This window comes from Molothrus ater, chromosome 30 (assembly GCF_012460135.2).
Source record: "Molothrus ater isolate BHLD 08-10-18 breed brown headed cowbird chromosome 30, BPBGC_Mater_1.1, whole genome shotgun sequence".
In the NCBI taxonomy this organism is placed as follows: domain Eukaryota; kingdom Metazoa; phylum Chordata; class Aves; order Passeriformes; family Icteridae; genus Molothrus; species Molothrus ater.
Window position 1 is genome coordinate 2,437,165 of NC_050507.2, and position 15,962 is coordinate 2,453,126.

General features: G+C 61.1%; 1 protein-coding gene across 1 annotated transcript in view; it reads right to left on the bottom strand.

The window, feature by feature from the left end:
• Positions 1-213: 213 nt before the first annotated feature.
• Positions 214-15,962, bottom strand: part of POU6F1 (POU class 6 homeobox 1) — a 33,404-nt gene continuing 17,655 nt past the window's right edge. Inside the window, 9 exon segments of the mRNA XM_054517686.1 lie at positions 214-2,429; positions 4,031-4,202; positions 6,283-6,412; positions 7,074-7,313; positions 7,466-7,540; positions 7,542-7,592; positions 9,574-9,746; positions 12,775-13,000; positions 13,599-13,693. Coding sequence (XP_054373661.1) covers positions 2,084-2,429; positions 4,031-4,202; positions 6,283-6,412; positions 7,074-7,313; positions 7,466-7,540; positions 7,542-7,592; positions 9,574-9,746; positions 12,775-13,000; positions 13,599-13,693 — 1,508 coding nt within the window. The 3' untranslated portion in view covers positions 214-2,083.

Below are 15,962 nucleotides of genomic sequence, written 5' to 3' on the forward strand. Positions count from 1 at the left end.
TTGGCTGGGGGCGTGGCCGCGGCGGCGTGCGGCGCTGGGCTCTGTGAGGCGCTGGGCTCTGTGAAGCGCTGGGCTGTGCGCGGCGCCTCCCGCGGGGCCGCGGGTTCGAGTCCCGCTGCCGCCTCTGCCCGGCCACGGACGGGGGGAGCGAGGAGGAGGAAGGACGGACCCCCCCCGCGCCCCCCCAAATCCCGAAAAAAGGGGAAAGGAAAAGAAAAAAGAAAAATACTGTTTATTTCACACCACTACATCAAGTGCATCAGTCTGCCGCGGCCCCAGCGGGCGCCCCGTGTCCCCCCCAGTCGCTCAGGCCAGGGGGAGCTGGGGAAGGGGCGCTGCCTCTGCTTTGGGGTTCACGCCCCCCAAACCCGGCGGAGATGTCCCCAAAATCCACCCACGGGACGTCCCCAAGGTGGGGGATCACCTCCAGAAGCCCCTCACGAGGTGGGGGACCCGCAACGTGGGGGTGACATAAATTTGGGGTCACCCCCGGTGAGCCGTAACATCGCCTCAGAAACACAGGAAAAAGGGCAAAACCCAGGAAAATGGAAATCGCTGATTTTGGGTGGGTGGGTGACTGACACTCGGGGTGGGGGTCTGTCACCATGTGTGTCACAGGTGGGGTCGTGTGTGAGAGGAGGGGGCACACACAGGCACAGGTGGGCACAGGTACAGACACAGGGACAGAGGGACAAAATCCATGGCCAAAGGGGCAAATCCATGGCCAAAGGGGCAAATCCGTGGCCAAAGGGACAAAATCCATGGCCAAAGGGACAAATCCATGGCCAAAGTGCTGACGGCTGGAGGTCAGGGGCTGTGACTGGTGGGGCACACAGAGGGATTCCCAGTGCTCCAAATTCAGGGTGCTGAGGGCACAGGGGGTGGGCACGGGCACGGGCACAGCAGGGGTGGCTAAAGGGACAAAATCAGTGACCAAAGGGACAAAATCAGTGTCCGAAGGGCTGATGGCAGGTGGTCAGGGGGCAACTGCCACTGGGAACTGGGATGTTCCCAGTACTCCCAGTTCAGAGCGTGTGGAAGACGTTGAATGTTGGACACAGGTCTGGGCTGGTGGACACAGGTGAGGGCCTGGACACAGGTACAGGTGTGCTGGACACAGGTATGGGCATGGTGGACACAGGGACAGGTGTGGTGCTGGAACCAGGTGACAAAAGGACAGGTGTGATAATGGAACAGGTGACACAGGGACAGGTGTGGTGATGGAACAGGTGACACAGGGACAGGTGTGCTGGACACAGGTATGGGCATGGTGGAGGCAGAGGGACAGGTGTGCTGGTGGAACCAGGTGACACAGGTACAGGTGTGATAATGGAACAGGTGACACAGGGACAGGTGCAGTGACAGAACCAGGTGGCAGAGGGACAGAACAGTGCCCAAAGTGCTGCTGGCAGGAGCTGGGGGGGAGCTGAGGGCGCTCCCAGCGCTCCCTGTTTAGGGCATGTGGGGTCGCTGAGGGGCAGAGTGAGGATGGACACAGGTCTGGGCACGGTGGACATGGGTACAGGTGTGATGGGCACAGGAGTGGTGGACACAGGCACAGGAGTGGTGGACACGGGTAAAGGTGTGATGGACACAGGCACAGGAGTGGTGGACACGGGTAAATGTGTGGTGGACACAGATCTGGGCTGGTGGACACAGGCACAGGTGTGCTGGACACAGGTGGATACAGGTACAGGTGTGGTGCTGGAACCAGGTGACACAGGGACAGGTGTGGTGCCAGAACCGGGTGGCAGAGGGACAGAACAGGGCCCAAAGTGCTGCTGGCAGGAGCCCGGGCGGACCCAGGGGTGCTCCCAGCGCCCCCAGCTCGGGGCACCGCTATTTGCTGAGGGGGCAGAGTGGGCATGGACACGCGTACAGGCATGGTGGACAGAGGGACAGGTGTGGTGACAGAACCGGGTGGCAGAGGGACAGAACAGGGCCCAAAGTGCTGCTGGCGGGAGCCGGGGCGGAGCCGGGGGCGCTCCCAGCGCTCCCAGCCCGGCGCCCCGGGCGCTGCTGAGGCGGTGCCGGTGACGGTGCCGGTGTTGGCGGCGGGGCAGAGCCGGGCCGGGCGCTGCCCTCAGGGCACATGGAACACGTTCAGCTTGCTGGTGTTCTTGAGGGTCTGGCGGCGGTTGCAGAACCACACCCGCACCACCTCTCGCTCGTAGCGCAGCTCCTGCGCGATGCGCGTTATCTCCGCGCCCGTGGGCAGCGCGTTGCGCTCGAAGTGCGCGTTGAGCGCCTCCAGCGCCTGCGGGGTGAAGGAGGTGCGGCGCTTGCGCTTCTTGCCCGGCTCTCCCCCCACGAACTCCAGCAGGTGCTGCTGCCCCTCGCGCTGCCGCTGCTCCGCCTCCCGCAGCCACTTCTCCAGCACCGGCTTCAGCTTCTGCGCGCTCTTGGGCGTGATGTCCAGCTTCTCGAACCTGCGGGGACATGGGGACACTCAGGGGACACTCAGGGGACACTCAGTGTGATGTCCAGCTTCTCGAACCTGCGGGGACACGGGGACACTCAGGGGACACTCAGGGGACACTCAGTGTGATGTCCAGCTTCTCGAACCTGCGGGGACACGGGGACACTCAGGGGACACTCAGGGGACACTCAGTGTGATGTCCAGCTTCTCGAACCTGCGGGGACACTCAGGGGACACTCAGGGGACACTCAGGGGACACTCAGTGTGATGTCCAGCTTCTCGAACCTGCGGGGACACGGGGACACTCAGGGGACACTCAGGGGACACTCAGGGGACACTCAGTGTGATGTCCAGCTTCTCGAACCTGCGGGGACACGGGGACACTCAGGGGACACTCAGGGGACACTCAGGGGACACTCAGTGTGATGTCCAGCTTCTCGAACCTGCGGGGACATGGGGGACATTCAGGGGACACTCAGTTGATGTCCAGCTTCTTGAACCTAAGGGGACACAGGGGACATGGGGACACTCAGGGGACACTCAGGGGACACTCAGTGTGATGTCCAGCTTCTTGAACCTGCAGGGACAGGGGACACAGGGGACATTCAGGGGACACTCAGGGGACACTCAGCGTGATGTTCAGCTTCTCGAACCTGGGGATACAGGGGAGACACAGGGGACACTCAGAGGGGACACAGGAGACACTTGGGCATGATGTCCAGCTTCTCGAACCTGTGGGGACAGGGGACACAGAGGGGACACTCAGGGGACACTCAGGGGACACAGAGGGGATGTCCAGCTTCTCGAACCTGCAGGGACAGTGGGGACACAGGGGATACTCAGTGTGATGTCCACCTTCTCGAACCTGGGGACACAGGGGACACTCAGGGGACACTCAGAGGGTACATGGGGACACTCAGGGGGGACACTCAGGGGACACTGGGCAGGGATGTCTTGGGGCTGACATCCAGCTTGTCAAACCTGAGGGGATCTGGAGGCCACGGGAGACCCTCAGGGATGGGGGACAAGGCTGGGACTGGGGGTGACAGTGAGGGGAGAGCAACGCCCAGCACCCTCCTTTCCCTTCCCTTTCTTGTTTCCTCCTTGGCCCATTCCCTTCCCCTTTCTCTCACTTTCCTCCTTTGTTCACTCCCTTCCCTTTCTCACTTTCCCCCTTTGCCCATTTCCTTCCTTTTCTCATTTCCTCCTTGGCACATTCCCTTCTTTTTCTCTCAGTTTCCTCCTTTGCCCATTTCCTTCCCTTTCTCTCAGTTTCCTCCTTTGCCCATTTTCCTTTTTCTCCACTTCCCCTCTCTCCCCCTCTCTTCCCTTTCCCAATTTCCTTTTCCCCTCTTTCCCCATTCTCAGCTTTTCCTCCTTTCCCAGACTTTTCCTCCTTCTCTCCAATTTCCTCCCGTTTTCCTCCCATCCTCCACCTCTCCCTTCCCCCAGTTTTCCATCTTTTCCCCTTTCCTCCACCTGTCCCTGCCCCTGGGCCTGCCCCATGTGACCGTCCTGTCCCCTCACCTGCAGATGGCCCTGTCCCTGTCCCTGTCCCCCAGGTGCCATTACCTGCAGATGGCCCTGTCCCTGTCCCCCAGGTGCCATTACCTGCAGATGGCAGACTGGCTGTAGGCGGGGCCCTCGGTGGCTGTCAGGGCCTGCCCCACCTGGGTCTGGGTCAGCCCCAGCGAGAGGCGCCGCAGTTTGAAGTTCTTGGCGAATTCCCGGATTTCCTCCAGGTTGATCCCGTCCTCCTCCGTGCTGGGCGGGGCAGGGGGCTCTGGGGGGCACGGGGGGGGTGAGCCCTGGGGCCGGGGACCCCAGAGCCTGCAGTGCCCCCATATCCCAGAGCCTGCAGTGCCCCCAGATCCCAGAGCCTGCAGTGCCCAGGGACCCAGAGCCTGCAGTGCCCAGAGCCTGCAGTGCCCAGGGGAACCTGCCCAGGGACCCAGAGCCTGCAGTGCCCCCATATCCCAGAGCCCACCGTTCCCGGGGACCCCAGAGCCTGCAGTGCCCCCAGATCCCAGAGCCTGTGGTGCCCAGGGACCCAGAGCCCACTGTGCCCAGGGACAGGGCTTGCTGTGCCCAGGGACCCCAGAGCCTGCAGTGCCCCCATATCCCAGAGCCCACCGTGCCCGGGTCCCCAGAGCCTGCAGTGCCCCCAGATCCCAGAGCCTGTTGTGCCCAGGGACCCAGAGACCCAGAGGCTGCAGTGCCCATGAACCCAGAGCCCACCGTGCCCAGGGACCCAGAGCCTGCAGTGCCCCCATATCCCAGAACCCACTGTGCCCGGGGGACCCAGAGCCTGCAGTGCCCATGAACCCAGAGCCTGCTGTGCCCAGGGACCCAGAGCCCACTGTGCCCAGGAGAACCTGCCCAGGGATCCCAGAGCCCCCTGTGCCCAAGGGACCCCAGCCCCTGTTATCCCTTTTCCCCTGGACCCAGCACTCCCTCCTCCCAGTGGTTCCCTGACTCTCATAATCCCAGAAAACCCCAGTCCCTGTTATCCCCTTTCCCATTTCCCTGTTATCCCTCTTCCTATTTCCCCATTATCCCCTTTCCCAGTCCCTGTTATTCCTCTTCCCAGTTCCCCTTATTCCTCTGCCCAGGAACCCCAGATCCTTTATCCCAGACCCCATTATCCCTTTTTCCCACAGTCCCTCTTATCTCTGCCCAGGGATCCCAGACTTTGTTATTTCTCTTCCCAACACTTTCCAGAGGAAAGTCCCTGTTAATCCCAGAGAACCCCAGTCCCTGTTTGTTACCCCTCTTCCCAGTTCCCGTTATTCCTCTGCCCAGGGATCCCAAACCCCTCAGCCCAGACCCCCGTTATCCCTTTTCCCACACTCCCTCTTATCTCCTCCCCCAGTTCTTCTTATCTCCTCCCACACTTTGTTATTTCTCTTCCCAGGATCCCACACTCTGATATCTCTCTTCCCAACACTTTCCAGACCCCACTATTACCAAGGGACCCCAGACCCCATTATCCCTCCTCTCATCCCATTATCCCTCCTTCCAAGGACCCCAGACCCCATTATCCCTCTCCCCACACGATCCCAGTTCCTGCCATGCCCCTTCCCACTATTCCCCCTGAGCCCACCCGCCCTGTGCCAGCCATGCCAGCCCCTGCCATCCCTGTCCCCCCAGTGCTCCCATTGCTCCCAGTACTCCCAGTACCCCCTTTGCTCCCAGTGCTCCCTGTCCCCCCAGTGCTCCCAGTGCCCCATTGCTCCCAGTACTCCCAGTATCCCCTTTGCTCCCAGTGCTCCCTGTCCTCCCAGCGCTCCCAGTTCTCCCAGTGCTCCCAGTGCCCCCTGTCCCCCCAATTCCGCCAGTGCTCCCAGTGCCCCCAGTGCTCCCTGTATCCTCAGTGCTTACAGTGCTCCCAGTGCTCCCAGTCCCCCCAGTCTCCCCCACTGCCCCCGGTGCTCCCAGTCCCCTCAGTCCCCCCAATGTCCCCCCAGTGCCCCCAATGCCCCTAGCACTCACTGTCCCCCCAGTGCCCCCAGTGCTCCCAGTCCCCTCAGTCCCCCCAGTCCCCCCAGTCCCCCTCAGTCCCCCCAGTGCCCCCAGTGCTCCCAGTCCCCCCAGCACTCAGTGTCCCCCTAGTGCTCCCAGTGCCCCCAGTCCCCCCAGTGCCCCCGGTGCCCCCAGCACTCACTGTCCCCCCAGTGCCCCCAGTGCTCCCAGTCCCCCTCAGTCCCCCCAGTGCTCCCAGTCCCCCCAGTGCCCCCAGCACTCAGTGTCCCCCCAGTGCTCCCAGTGTCCCCGGTGCCCCCAGCACTCACTGTCCCCCCAGTGCCCCCATTGCTCCCAGTGCCCCCAGTCCCCCCAGTGCCCCCGGTGCCCCCAGCACTCACTGGCCACCAGCTGGCTCACGGTTGGGGTCTCGGAGCCCGGGACGGGCCCCGGCGATGGCGGCACCGACACCTTGGGCACAGCCGGGGGGCTCGGCCCCACCCCCGCCGGGGCCGGCTGGATGGGCTGAACCTGGGGGGGGCGACATGGGGGGGGCTGGGAGGGACCCAGGGGTGACGGGGGGGGGGGGGAACCTTGGGGGGCTGGGGGGGACCTGGGGGTGACATGGGGGGGGGACTGGGGGTCACCTGAGGGGACCACGGGTGACATGGGGGGGACCAGAGGTCACCTGGAGGGACCGGGGTGACATGGGGGGGGCCTGGGGGGAACTGGGGGGACCCGGGGGACCCAGGGGTCACCTATGGGGGGGGGGGGTTGGGGGACGTGGGGGTGACCGGGGGGGGGGGGACCGGGGGGGGCCTGGGGGTAACTTGAGGAGGACCCGAAAGTGACTTTGGGGTCACCTGGGGGGACCTGAGGGGGACCTGGGGAGAGGGGGGATGACCGGGGCGGGATCCGGAGGTGACCTGGGGGTGACGTGGGGGTGACCGGAGGGCCTGGGGGGGACCCAGGGGTGACCTGGGGGGGGACCCTGACTCGGGGGGCTCAGGGAGCTCAGGGGTGACTCAGAGCGAGTCGGGGGTCTCGGGGTGACTCGGGGGGGGCTCAGGGGGTCTCGGGGTGACTCGGGGGGTTCAGGGTGACTCGGAGGGTCTCGGGGTGAGTCGGGAGCACTCAGGGGGTCTCGGGGTGACTCGGGGGGGGCTCAGGGGGTCTCGGGGTGCGGCCTCACCTCGCTCTTGATGGGGGGCTCAGCTGGGCCGTTTTTCTTGCCGGGGGCGGGCGCGGGGGGGGCGGTGGCCAGCGCGGCGCCCGTGGCCAGCGTGGCCCCCAGCGTGGCGATCACCTGGCCCTGCGCGTTCAGCAGCAGCTGCGGGGTCACCGCTGTCACCTGCAGGCTGGGCGGGGCCGGCGCGGGGGCGGCCGCGGCCACCCCGGGGGGGGCCACGACCCACGGCAGGGTCCCGATCACCTGGGGGGGGGGGACACAGCGCTGGGGGACCCCAAAACCCCCGCCCCGAGGGGGGGGACACGGCCCCGGGAGCAGCTGGGACCCCCCCCCCCCAGGTGTGGCAGCCCCGGGGGGGGCACGGGCAGGGGACCCCCCCCCCCCCCCCGCGGTACCTGGCCCTGCGTGGTGCTCAGGAGCTGCCCCGGGATCCCCTGGACGCTGGGGAGGGGGGTGGCGATGACGGGGGGGGGCGCTGAGGGACCCCAGGATCTGCGGCTGCGTCCCCAGAGCCGCCGTGAGCTGCGGGATGGAAACGGGGTCAGAGCTGGGATAGCGGGGACACCGGGACCCCCGGGGGGCGTCCCCCCCTCCCCGTGGCCGCTGGAGTCCCTGGGGGTCCCTAAATCCATAAATGCCCAAATCCTCAAATCCATAAATCCCTAAATCCCTAAATCCATCTGCTGGGAGCTGCCCAAAGCAGAGTTACAGCTTGGGATGGGGAAACTGAGGCAGGGACTGAGTTCAGAGGAATGGAGGCTGAAATCCTGCCCGGGGAAACTGAGGCAGGGACTGAGTTCAGGGAAACTGAGGCAGGGATCCTCTCTAGGGACACTGAGGTCACAATCTGCCATGTGGAAACAGAGTGGGATCCTGCCAGGGGAAACTGAGGCAGGGATCCTATCCTGGGAAACTGAGGCAGGGATCTCATTCTTAGAAATGGGGGCTCAGATCCTGCCTGGGGAAACTGAGGCATGGATTCTTCACGGGGAAACTGAGGCATGGATTGTGTTCAGGGAAACTGAGGCAGGGATCCTGTACAGGGACACTGAGATCACAAACTGCCATGTGGAAACAGAGGGGGATCCTGCCTGGGGAAACTGAGGCAGGGATCTTGTTCTGGGCCCCAGGGCTGGAATCCTGCCTGGGGAAACTGAGGCTGGGTTCCTACACAGGGAAAGTGAGGCAGGGATCCTATCCTGGGAAACTGAGGCAGGGATCTCAGTCTTGGAAATGGGGGCTCAGATCCTGCCTGGGGAAACTGAGGCAGGGATCTTGCATGTAAAACCAGGCTGGGATCCTGCCTGGGGAAACTGAGGCAGGGATCCTGCCTGGGGAAACTGAGGCAGGGATTCTGCACAGGGAAACTGAGGCAGGGATCCTGCCTGGGGAAACTGAGGCAGGGATTCTGCACGGGGAAACTGAGGCAGGGCTTATGTTCAGGGAAACTGAGGCAGGGATCCTGCTCTGGAACATGGGGGCTGGAATCCTCCTTGGGGAAACTGAGGCAGGGTTCCTGCACAGGGAAACTGAGGCAGGGATCCTGTTCTTGGGAAACTGAGGCCGGGATCCCGCACAGGGAAACTGAGGCAGGGATCCTCTCCAGGGACACTGAGGTTACCATCTGCCATGGGGAAACTGAGGCAGGGATCTCGTTCTGGGCCCCAGGGCTGGAATCCTGCCTGGGGAAACTGAGGCAGGGATCCCACTGGGGGAACTGAGGCTGGGATCTTATACTGGGAAACTGAGGCAAGGATCTCACCTGGAAAAGGGACTGGGATCTTATACTGGGGAAACTGAGGCAGAGATTCTGTTCTGGGACATGGTGGTTGGAACCCTGCCTGGGGAAACTGAGGCCGGGATCCTGCACAGGGAAACTGAGGCAGGGATCCTGTTCTTGGGAAACTGAGGCCGGGATCCCGCACAGGGAAACTGAGGCAGGGATCCTGTTCTTGGGAAACTGAGGCCGGGATCCTGCACAGGGAAACTGAGGCAGGGATCCTGCACAGGGAAACTGAGGCAGGGATCCTGTTCTTGGGAAACTGAGGCCGGGATCCCGCACAGGGAAACTGAGGCAGGGATCCTGTTCTTGGGAAACTGAGGCAGGGATCCTGCACAGGGAAACTGAGGCAGGGATCCTGTTCTTGGGAAACTGAGGCTGAGATTCTGCACAGGGAAACTGAGGCAGGGATCCTGCCTGGGGAAACTGAGGCAGGGATCCTGCTTGGGGAAACTGAGGCAGGGATCCTGCACAGGGAAACTGAGGCAGGGATCTCGTTCTGAGAGTCGGGGCTGGGATCCTGCCTGGGGAAACTGAGGCAGGGATCCTGTTCTTGGGGAAACTGAGGCAGGGATCCTGTTCTTGGGAAACTGAGGCTGAGATCTCGTTCTGGGCCTCGGGGCTGGGATCCTGCCTGGGGAAACTGAGGCACGGACCGGGCCCCGCCATTCCCGGGGCTCCCCGCGGCCCCTGAGCCCGGCCTGGGCTGGGCTCGCTCCTTACTATGCCGGGGTTAAAGGCCAGTCCGGCGATCTGGGGCTGGACGGACACCGGGGGCTCCTTTGGGGGGGTGGGCGCCGGGGGGGGCTGGGGCAGCAGCGGGGGCTGCCCCGGGGGCGGCCGCGGCGCCGGGACCGCCGGGACGGCCGGGACGGCGGGGCTGAGCACGGCGGCGGCTGCGGAGAGACGGAGACACCGTCAGTGGCCGGCGGCGGCACCGCCACAACGCGCCCGTGTCCCCCCCCCACGTCCCCGGGTGTCCCCTCCCTCCCGGGGGTCTCACCTACAGCCGGGGCTGCTGCCCGGGCAGCCCGAAATGTCCCCGACACACCTGGCACAGGTGCAGGGTCCCTAAAGCCACCCCGAGCTGGGGACGATCCCTCCCCGTCCCCACCTGAAGGGCGCCACCCTCGCCTGCTGCGGGGGGGTAACAGCTGGAGCCCCAAATCTGCACCTGGAGCTGCACCTGGAACCCCAAATCTGCACCTGGAACCCCAAATCTGCACCTGGAGCCGCACCTGGAACCCCAAATCTGCACCTGGAACCCCAAATCTGCACCTGGAGCTACACCTGGAGCCCCAAATCTGCACCTGGAGCCCCAAATCTGCATCTGGAGCTGCACCTGGAACCCCAAATCTGCACCTGGAGCTGCACCTGGAACCCCAAATCTGCACCTGGAGCTGCACCTGGAGCCCCAAATCTGCACCTGGAACCCCAAATCTGCACCTGGAGCTACACCTGGAACCCCAAATCTGCACCTGGAGCCCCAAATCTGCACCTGGAGCTACACCTGGAACCCCAAATCGGCACCTGGAGCACCAAATCTGCACCTGGAGCCGCACCTGGAACCCCAAATCTGCACCTGGAGCTACACCTGGAGCCCCAAATCTGCATCTGGAGCTGCATGTGGAGCCCCAAATCTGTCCCTGCAATACCAAATCTGCCCCTGCAATACCAAATCTGCACTTGGAACGACACCTGTAGCCTCAAATCTGCAGCTGAAACCCCAAATCTGCACCTTGAGCTCCAAATCTACACCAGGTGCGACACCTGGAGCCCCAAATCTACCTGGACCTCACCTGTTGCAAGCACGTGCCACACCTGGAGGCCCAAATCTACACCAGGTGCCACAGGTGGAGCCTCAAAGCTGCACCTTCCACACTCAAATCCCCCAAGCCCATTCAACTCCTGCAGCCACACCTGGAGCCCTAAATTTACACCAGGTATCACTTCTAGAGCCCCAAATCTACCCCAGGTGCCACTTCTAGAGCCCCAAATCTACACCAGGTGCCTCACCTGGAGCTTCAAAGCTACACCTTGATACTCAAATCCCCCAAATCCAAGCCCATTGGGCTCCTGAATCTGCATCCACACCTGGAGGCCCAAAGCTACACCAGGTGCCACAGGTGGAGCCCCAAGTCTGCATCAGGTGCCACAGGTGGAGCCTCAAAGCTGCACCTTCCACACTCAAATCCTGCAAGCCCAAGCCCATTGGCTCCTGCAGCCACACCTGGAGCCCCAAATCTGCACCTTTTATACTCAAATCCTCCAAATCCAAGCCCATTTCAGAGCCCTCCTGGGGCCACTCCTGGAACCCCAAATCTACACCAGGTGCCACAGGTGGAGCCCCAAAGCTGCACCTTCCATACTCAAATCCCACAAGTCCAAGCCCATTCAACTCCTGCAGCCACACCTGGAGCCCCAAATCTACCCGGACCTCACCTGTTGCAAGCACGTGTCATACCTGGAGCCCTAAACCAGGTACCATATGTGGAGCCCCAAAATCTACATCTGGTGTCACATCTGGAAATCTACACCAGGTGCCACTTCTAGAGCCCCAAATCTACACCAGGTGCCACAGGTGGAGCCTCAAAGCTGCACCTCTGATACTCAAATCCCCCAAGCCCATGCTGCTCCTGCAGCCACACCTGGAGCCCTAAATTTACACCAGGTATCACTTCTAGAGCCCCAAATCTACACTAGATGCCACACCTGAAGAGCAAATCTCCATCAGGTGCCACTTCTAAAGCCCGAAATCTACACCAGGTGCCTCACCTGGAGCCCCAAAGCTACACCTTGATACTCAAATCCCCCAAATCCAAGCCCACTGGGCTCCTTAAGCTTCATCCACACCTGGACCCCCAAATCTACAGCAGGTGTCACACCTGGAGTCTCAAATCTACACCAGGTGCCACATGTGGAGCCCCAAATCTACACCAGATGCCACAGGTGGAGCCCCAAAGCTGCACCTTCCATACTCAAATCCCCCAAGCCCAAGCCCATTGGCTCCTGCAGCCGCACCTGGAGCCCCAAATCTACCTGGACCTCACCTGTTGGAAGCACGTGCCACACCTGGAGCCCTAAACCAGGTACCATATGTGGGGCCCTAAAATCTACATCAGGTGTCACATCTGGAGCCTCAAAGCTGCACCTTCCATACTCAAATCGCCCAAGCCCATTCAGCTCCTGCAGCCACACCTGGAGCCCTAAATTTACACCAGGTGCCACTTCTAGAGCCCCAAATCTACACCAGGTGCCACACCTGGAACCTCAAATCTACACCAGGTGCCTCACCTAGAGCCCAAAATCTACACCAGGTGCCACACCTGGAACCTCAAATCTACACCTTGATACTCAAATCCTCCAAATCCAAGCCCATTGGGCTCCTTAAGCTTCATCCACACCTGGAGTCTCAAAGCTACTCCAGGTGCCACACCTGGACCCCCAAATCTACAGCAGGTGTCACACCTGGAGTCTCAAATCTACACCAGGTGCCACATGTGGAGCCCCAAGTCTGCATCAGGTGCCACAGGTGGAGCCTCAAAGCTGCATCTTCCACACTCAAATCCTGCAAGTCCAAGCCCATCGGCTCCTGCAGCTGCACCTGGAGCCCCAAATCTACACCAGGTGCCACTTCTAGAGCCCCAAATCTACACCAGGTGCCACACCTGGAGCCCCAAATCTACACCAGGTGCCACACCTGGAACCTCAAATCTACACCTTGATACTCAAATCCTCCAAATCCAAGCCCACTGGGCTCCTTAAGCTGCATCCACACCTGGAGCCACAAATCGACCCCAGGTTTCACACCTGGAGCCCCAAATCGACCCCAGGTTTCACCTGGAGCCCCAGCTCTGCCCTCTGCTCTCCTCTCAGCTCCCCGGTGCCGGTGCCGGCGGGCGGGGCGGGGTTACCTGCGGTTACCTGTGAGATTGGCTACGGGCGGTTTGAAAATCGCCCCCGCAGGTGCCGCCGGCGTCAGTCCCGGGAGCGCGGCGAGCGTTGCTGTGGGAATTGTCACCAGGGCCAGCGCCTGCTGGCCTGTCACCTGACCTGCAATACTGATGGGGATAAGAAGAGGTTGAGTAACTGTCCCTGCCGGAACCATTACTCCTGTCACACCTGTGGCTAAGCTTTCCTGAGCCAACACCTGCGGAGATAAATGAGATTTGAAAGAGAAACACAAATCAACGCCCTGCTCAGCATCAGGGAAACCCCCGCGGGGCCCCCCCGCCCCGCCTGGGACACCCCTCTGGGGAGGGGGCAAAGGGGGAACTGCCCGGGGAATCCCTCTGGGGGGGGGGCAAAGGGGGAGCCCCCCTGAACTGGGAACCCCTGGGGGAACCGGGGGGGGGCTCCCTGGTGAACCCCTGGGGGCTGGGGAAGGTAAAGGGGGAGCCCCCCTGAACTGGGAACCCCTCTCCGTGGGGAGATGGGGGGAGCTCTGTGAACTGGGGGGGCACTGGGGGGCTGTGGAGGAGCCCCTCTGGAGGGGATTAAGGGGTCCCCCCATTACTGCTGACCCCGCTCTGTGGGGATGGGGGGGGCAGAGAGGGGATCCCCTTTACCTCGGGGACCCCCTGGCTCAGAACCCCTTCTCCATAGGGACACAAGGGGCACCCGGGGCCTCCCTTCCCCCCCGGGTCTGCGCGGGGGGACAAAAGGGCTCCCCCTTACCTGGCCACCCCCTGTCTGCGGCCCCCTCCCCCGGGGTCCCCCCTGGCCCCGCAGCCCCGGGGGACAGTTACCTGTGGCGTGGCCTGCACGGCCAGGTGTGTCACGCCGGGCTGGCTCGGGGCGGGGCTCGAGGCCACCGGCGTGGGCGATGCTGCTTTGGCTTTCCCTGGGGGAGAACAGGTGCGGGTGAGAGGGAGACGCCCAAACTCTGCACAGCCTCCCCCAGGTGTCCTCAGGTGCGCTCAGAGCCCGGGGAGGGGACGCAGGAGGGGCAGGGACCCGGGCCAGCCGCAGTGTGACCAGGGCGGTGACAGCCACCATCCCCCGGGGGTGGCTTCCTCCTGCCCCGGCAGGAGAGAGGATGGGACAGGGGACAGGGGACAGGCGCGTGTCCTGCCGGATTTGGGGCGCTGGCCAGCAAGCAGCGAGGAATAAAGCGGGATCTCCCCAAAACGAGAGCGGCCGGGGGAGGACCCACAGCCCAGGTGACACAAGCCAGACACGGCCTTGGCTCCCAGGGATGGAACCGGGAATGATCCCGGAGGGAGAGACCCGGGGGGAACGATCCAGGGAAGGAGAGACGCGAGGAAACTGCCGGGAACGATCCCGGGATGGGAGAGACACGGGGGCCACGGGGAATGATCCCAGGAATGGGAGACCCGGGGGGAACCGGGAATGATCCCAGGAGGAAAAGACCCGGGGGAACCGGGAACGATCCTGGGGAGGAGAGACCCAGGGGGAACCGGGAACGATCCCGAGAGAGACCCGGGGGGAACGATCCAGGGAAGGAGAGACACGGGGAAACTGCCGGGAACGATCCCAGGAACGAGAGACACGGGGGGAACCGGGAATGATCCCAGGAATGGGAGACCCGGGGGGAACCGGGAACGATCCCGGGAATGGGAGAGACCCGGGGGGAACCGGGAATGATACCGGGAATGGGAGAGACCCGGGGGGAACCGGGAATGATACCGGGAATGGGAGAGACCCGGGGGGAACTGGGAGTGATACCGGGAGGGAGAGACTCGGGGGGAACCGGGAACGATCCCAGGAATGGGAGACCCGGGGGGAACCGGGAATGATACCGGGAGGGAAAGACGCGGGAGGAACTGCTGGGAACGATCCCGGGAATAGGAGAGACCTGGGGGGAACCGGGAACAATCCCGGGAAGGAGAGACCCGAGAGGCACCGGGAATGATGCCGGGAATGGGAGACCCGGCGGGAACCGGGAACGATCCCGGGAGGGAGAGACCCGGGTGAGACATAAACTTAAAAGAATTTAGAGATTTTAGAGGAGCTAAGATTTTAGTTAGAGATAAGCTTAATTGGAGCTAATTAAAATAAATGGGTAGGCCTTGATGAAGTTAAGAGTTCGTAGTTAACTAATAATTGATTGCTTGTCAGCACAATGTTTGGTTAGCTGGGTTTCTAATGAAGAATATAGAAACTGATAAATGGCTTTTAGGAAAATAATACAATTGTAGGGCTCTTCTGTTCTGAAACCAATTGAAGACGGGAATGGGAGTTCTACCAAGGGTTCATTTGTCAGATTTGCATTGAAAAGGTAGAAAGGTCAGAATGAGGAAGACTTCATTTACTTCCTCATTTTGGGACCCCTTCCCATGAAAGGGACCCCATTTCAAGGGACAAACTGCACATGCTTAATGGCTTTTGAACTAATTACCATGCTTAATGGCTTTTGAACTAATTACCATAGGAAGCCGGGAATGGGCTGTACCAAAGTTATGAATATGCATTTGTATTTTGGGTATTCAATACTTGTATTGAATTGATATCTATGGATATCAAAATCCATAAATCAATATCCATGTTGGGAATGGGATGTACCAAAGTTATCAACATGTGTTTGTATTTTGGGTATTCAATACTTGTATTGAATTGATATCTATGGATATCAAAATCCATAGATTTTGGATATCAAAATCCAGTGATCAATATCCATATTGGGAATGGGATGTACCAAAGTTATGAATATGTATTTACATTTTGGGTATTCAATATTTGTATAGAGAAAAGGACTCTGCAATCACCTGTAAATTGCAGTGTGTATTTGGGAGCTATCCCACAATAAACATCCACTTTCTAACTCCAAATTCTTAGAGATTTTTTGGATATTGGTGCTAGATCAATATCCATGTTGGGAATGGGATGTACCAAAGTTATCAATATGTGTTTGTATTTTGGGTATTCCATACTTGTATGAACAAAAGGACTCTGCAATCACCTGTAAATTGCAGTGTGTATTTGGGAGCTATCCCACAATAAACATCCACTTTCCAACCCTAAACTGTCAGAGAGTTTTTGTCCATCACAGTTGGATATCGGTACTAGATCAAAATCCATATTTGTAATAAATCATGGGGAACTGCTGGTAACGATCCCGGGAGGGAGAGACCCGGGGGGAACGATCCAGG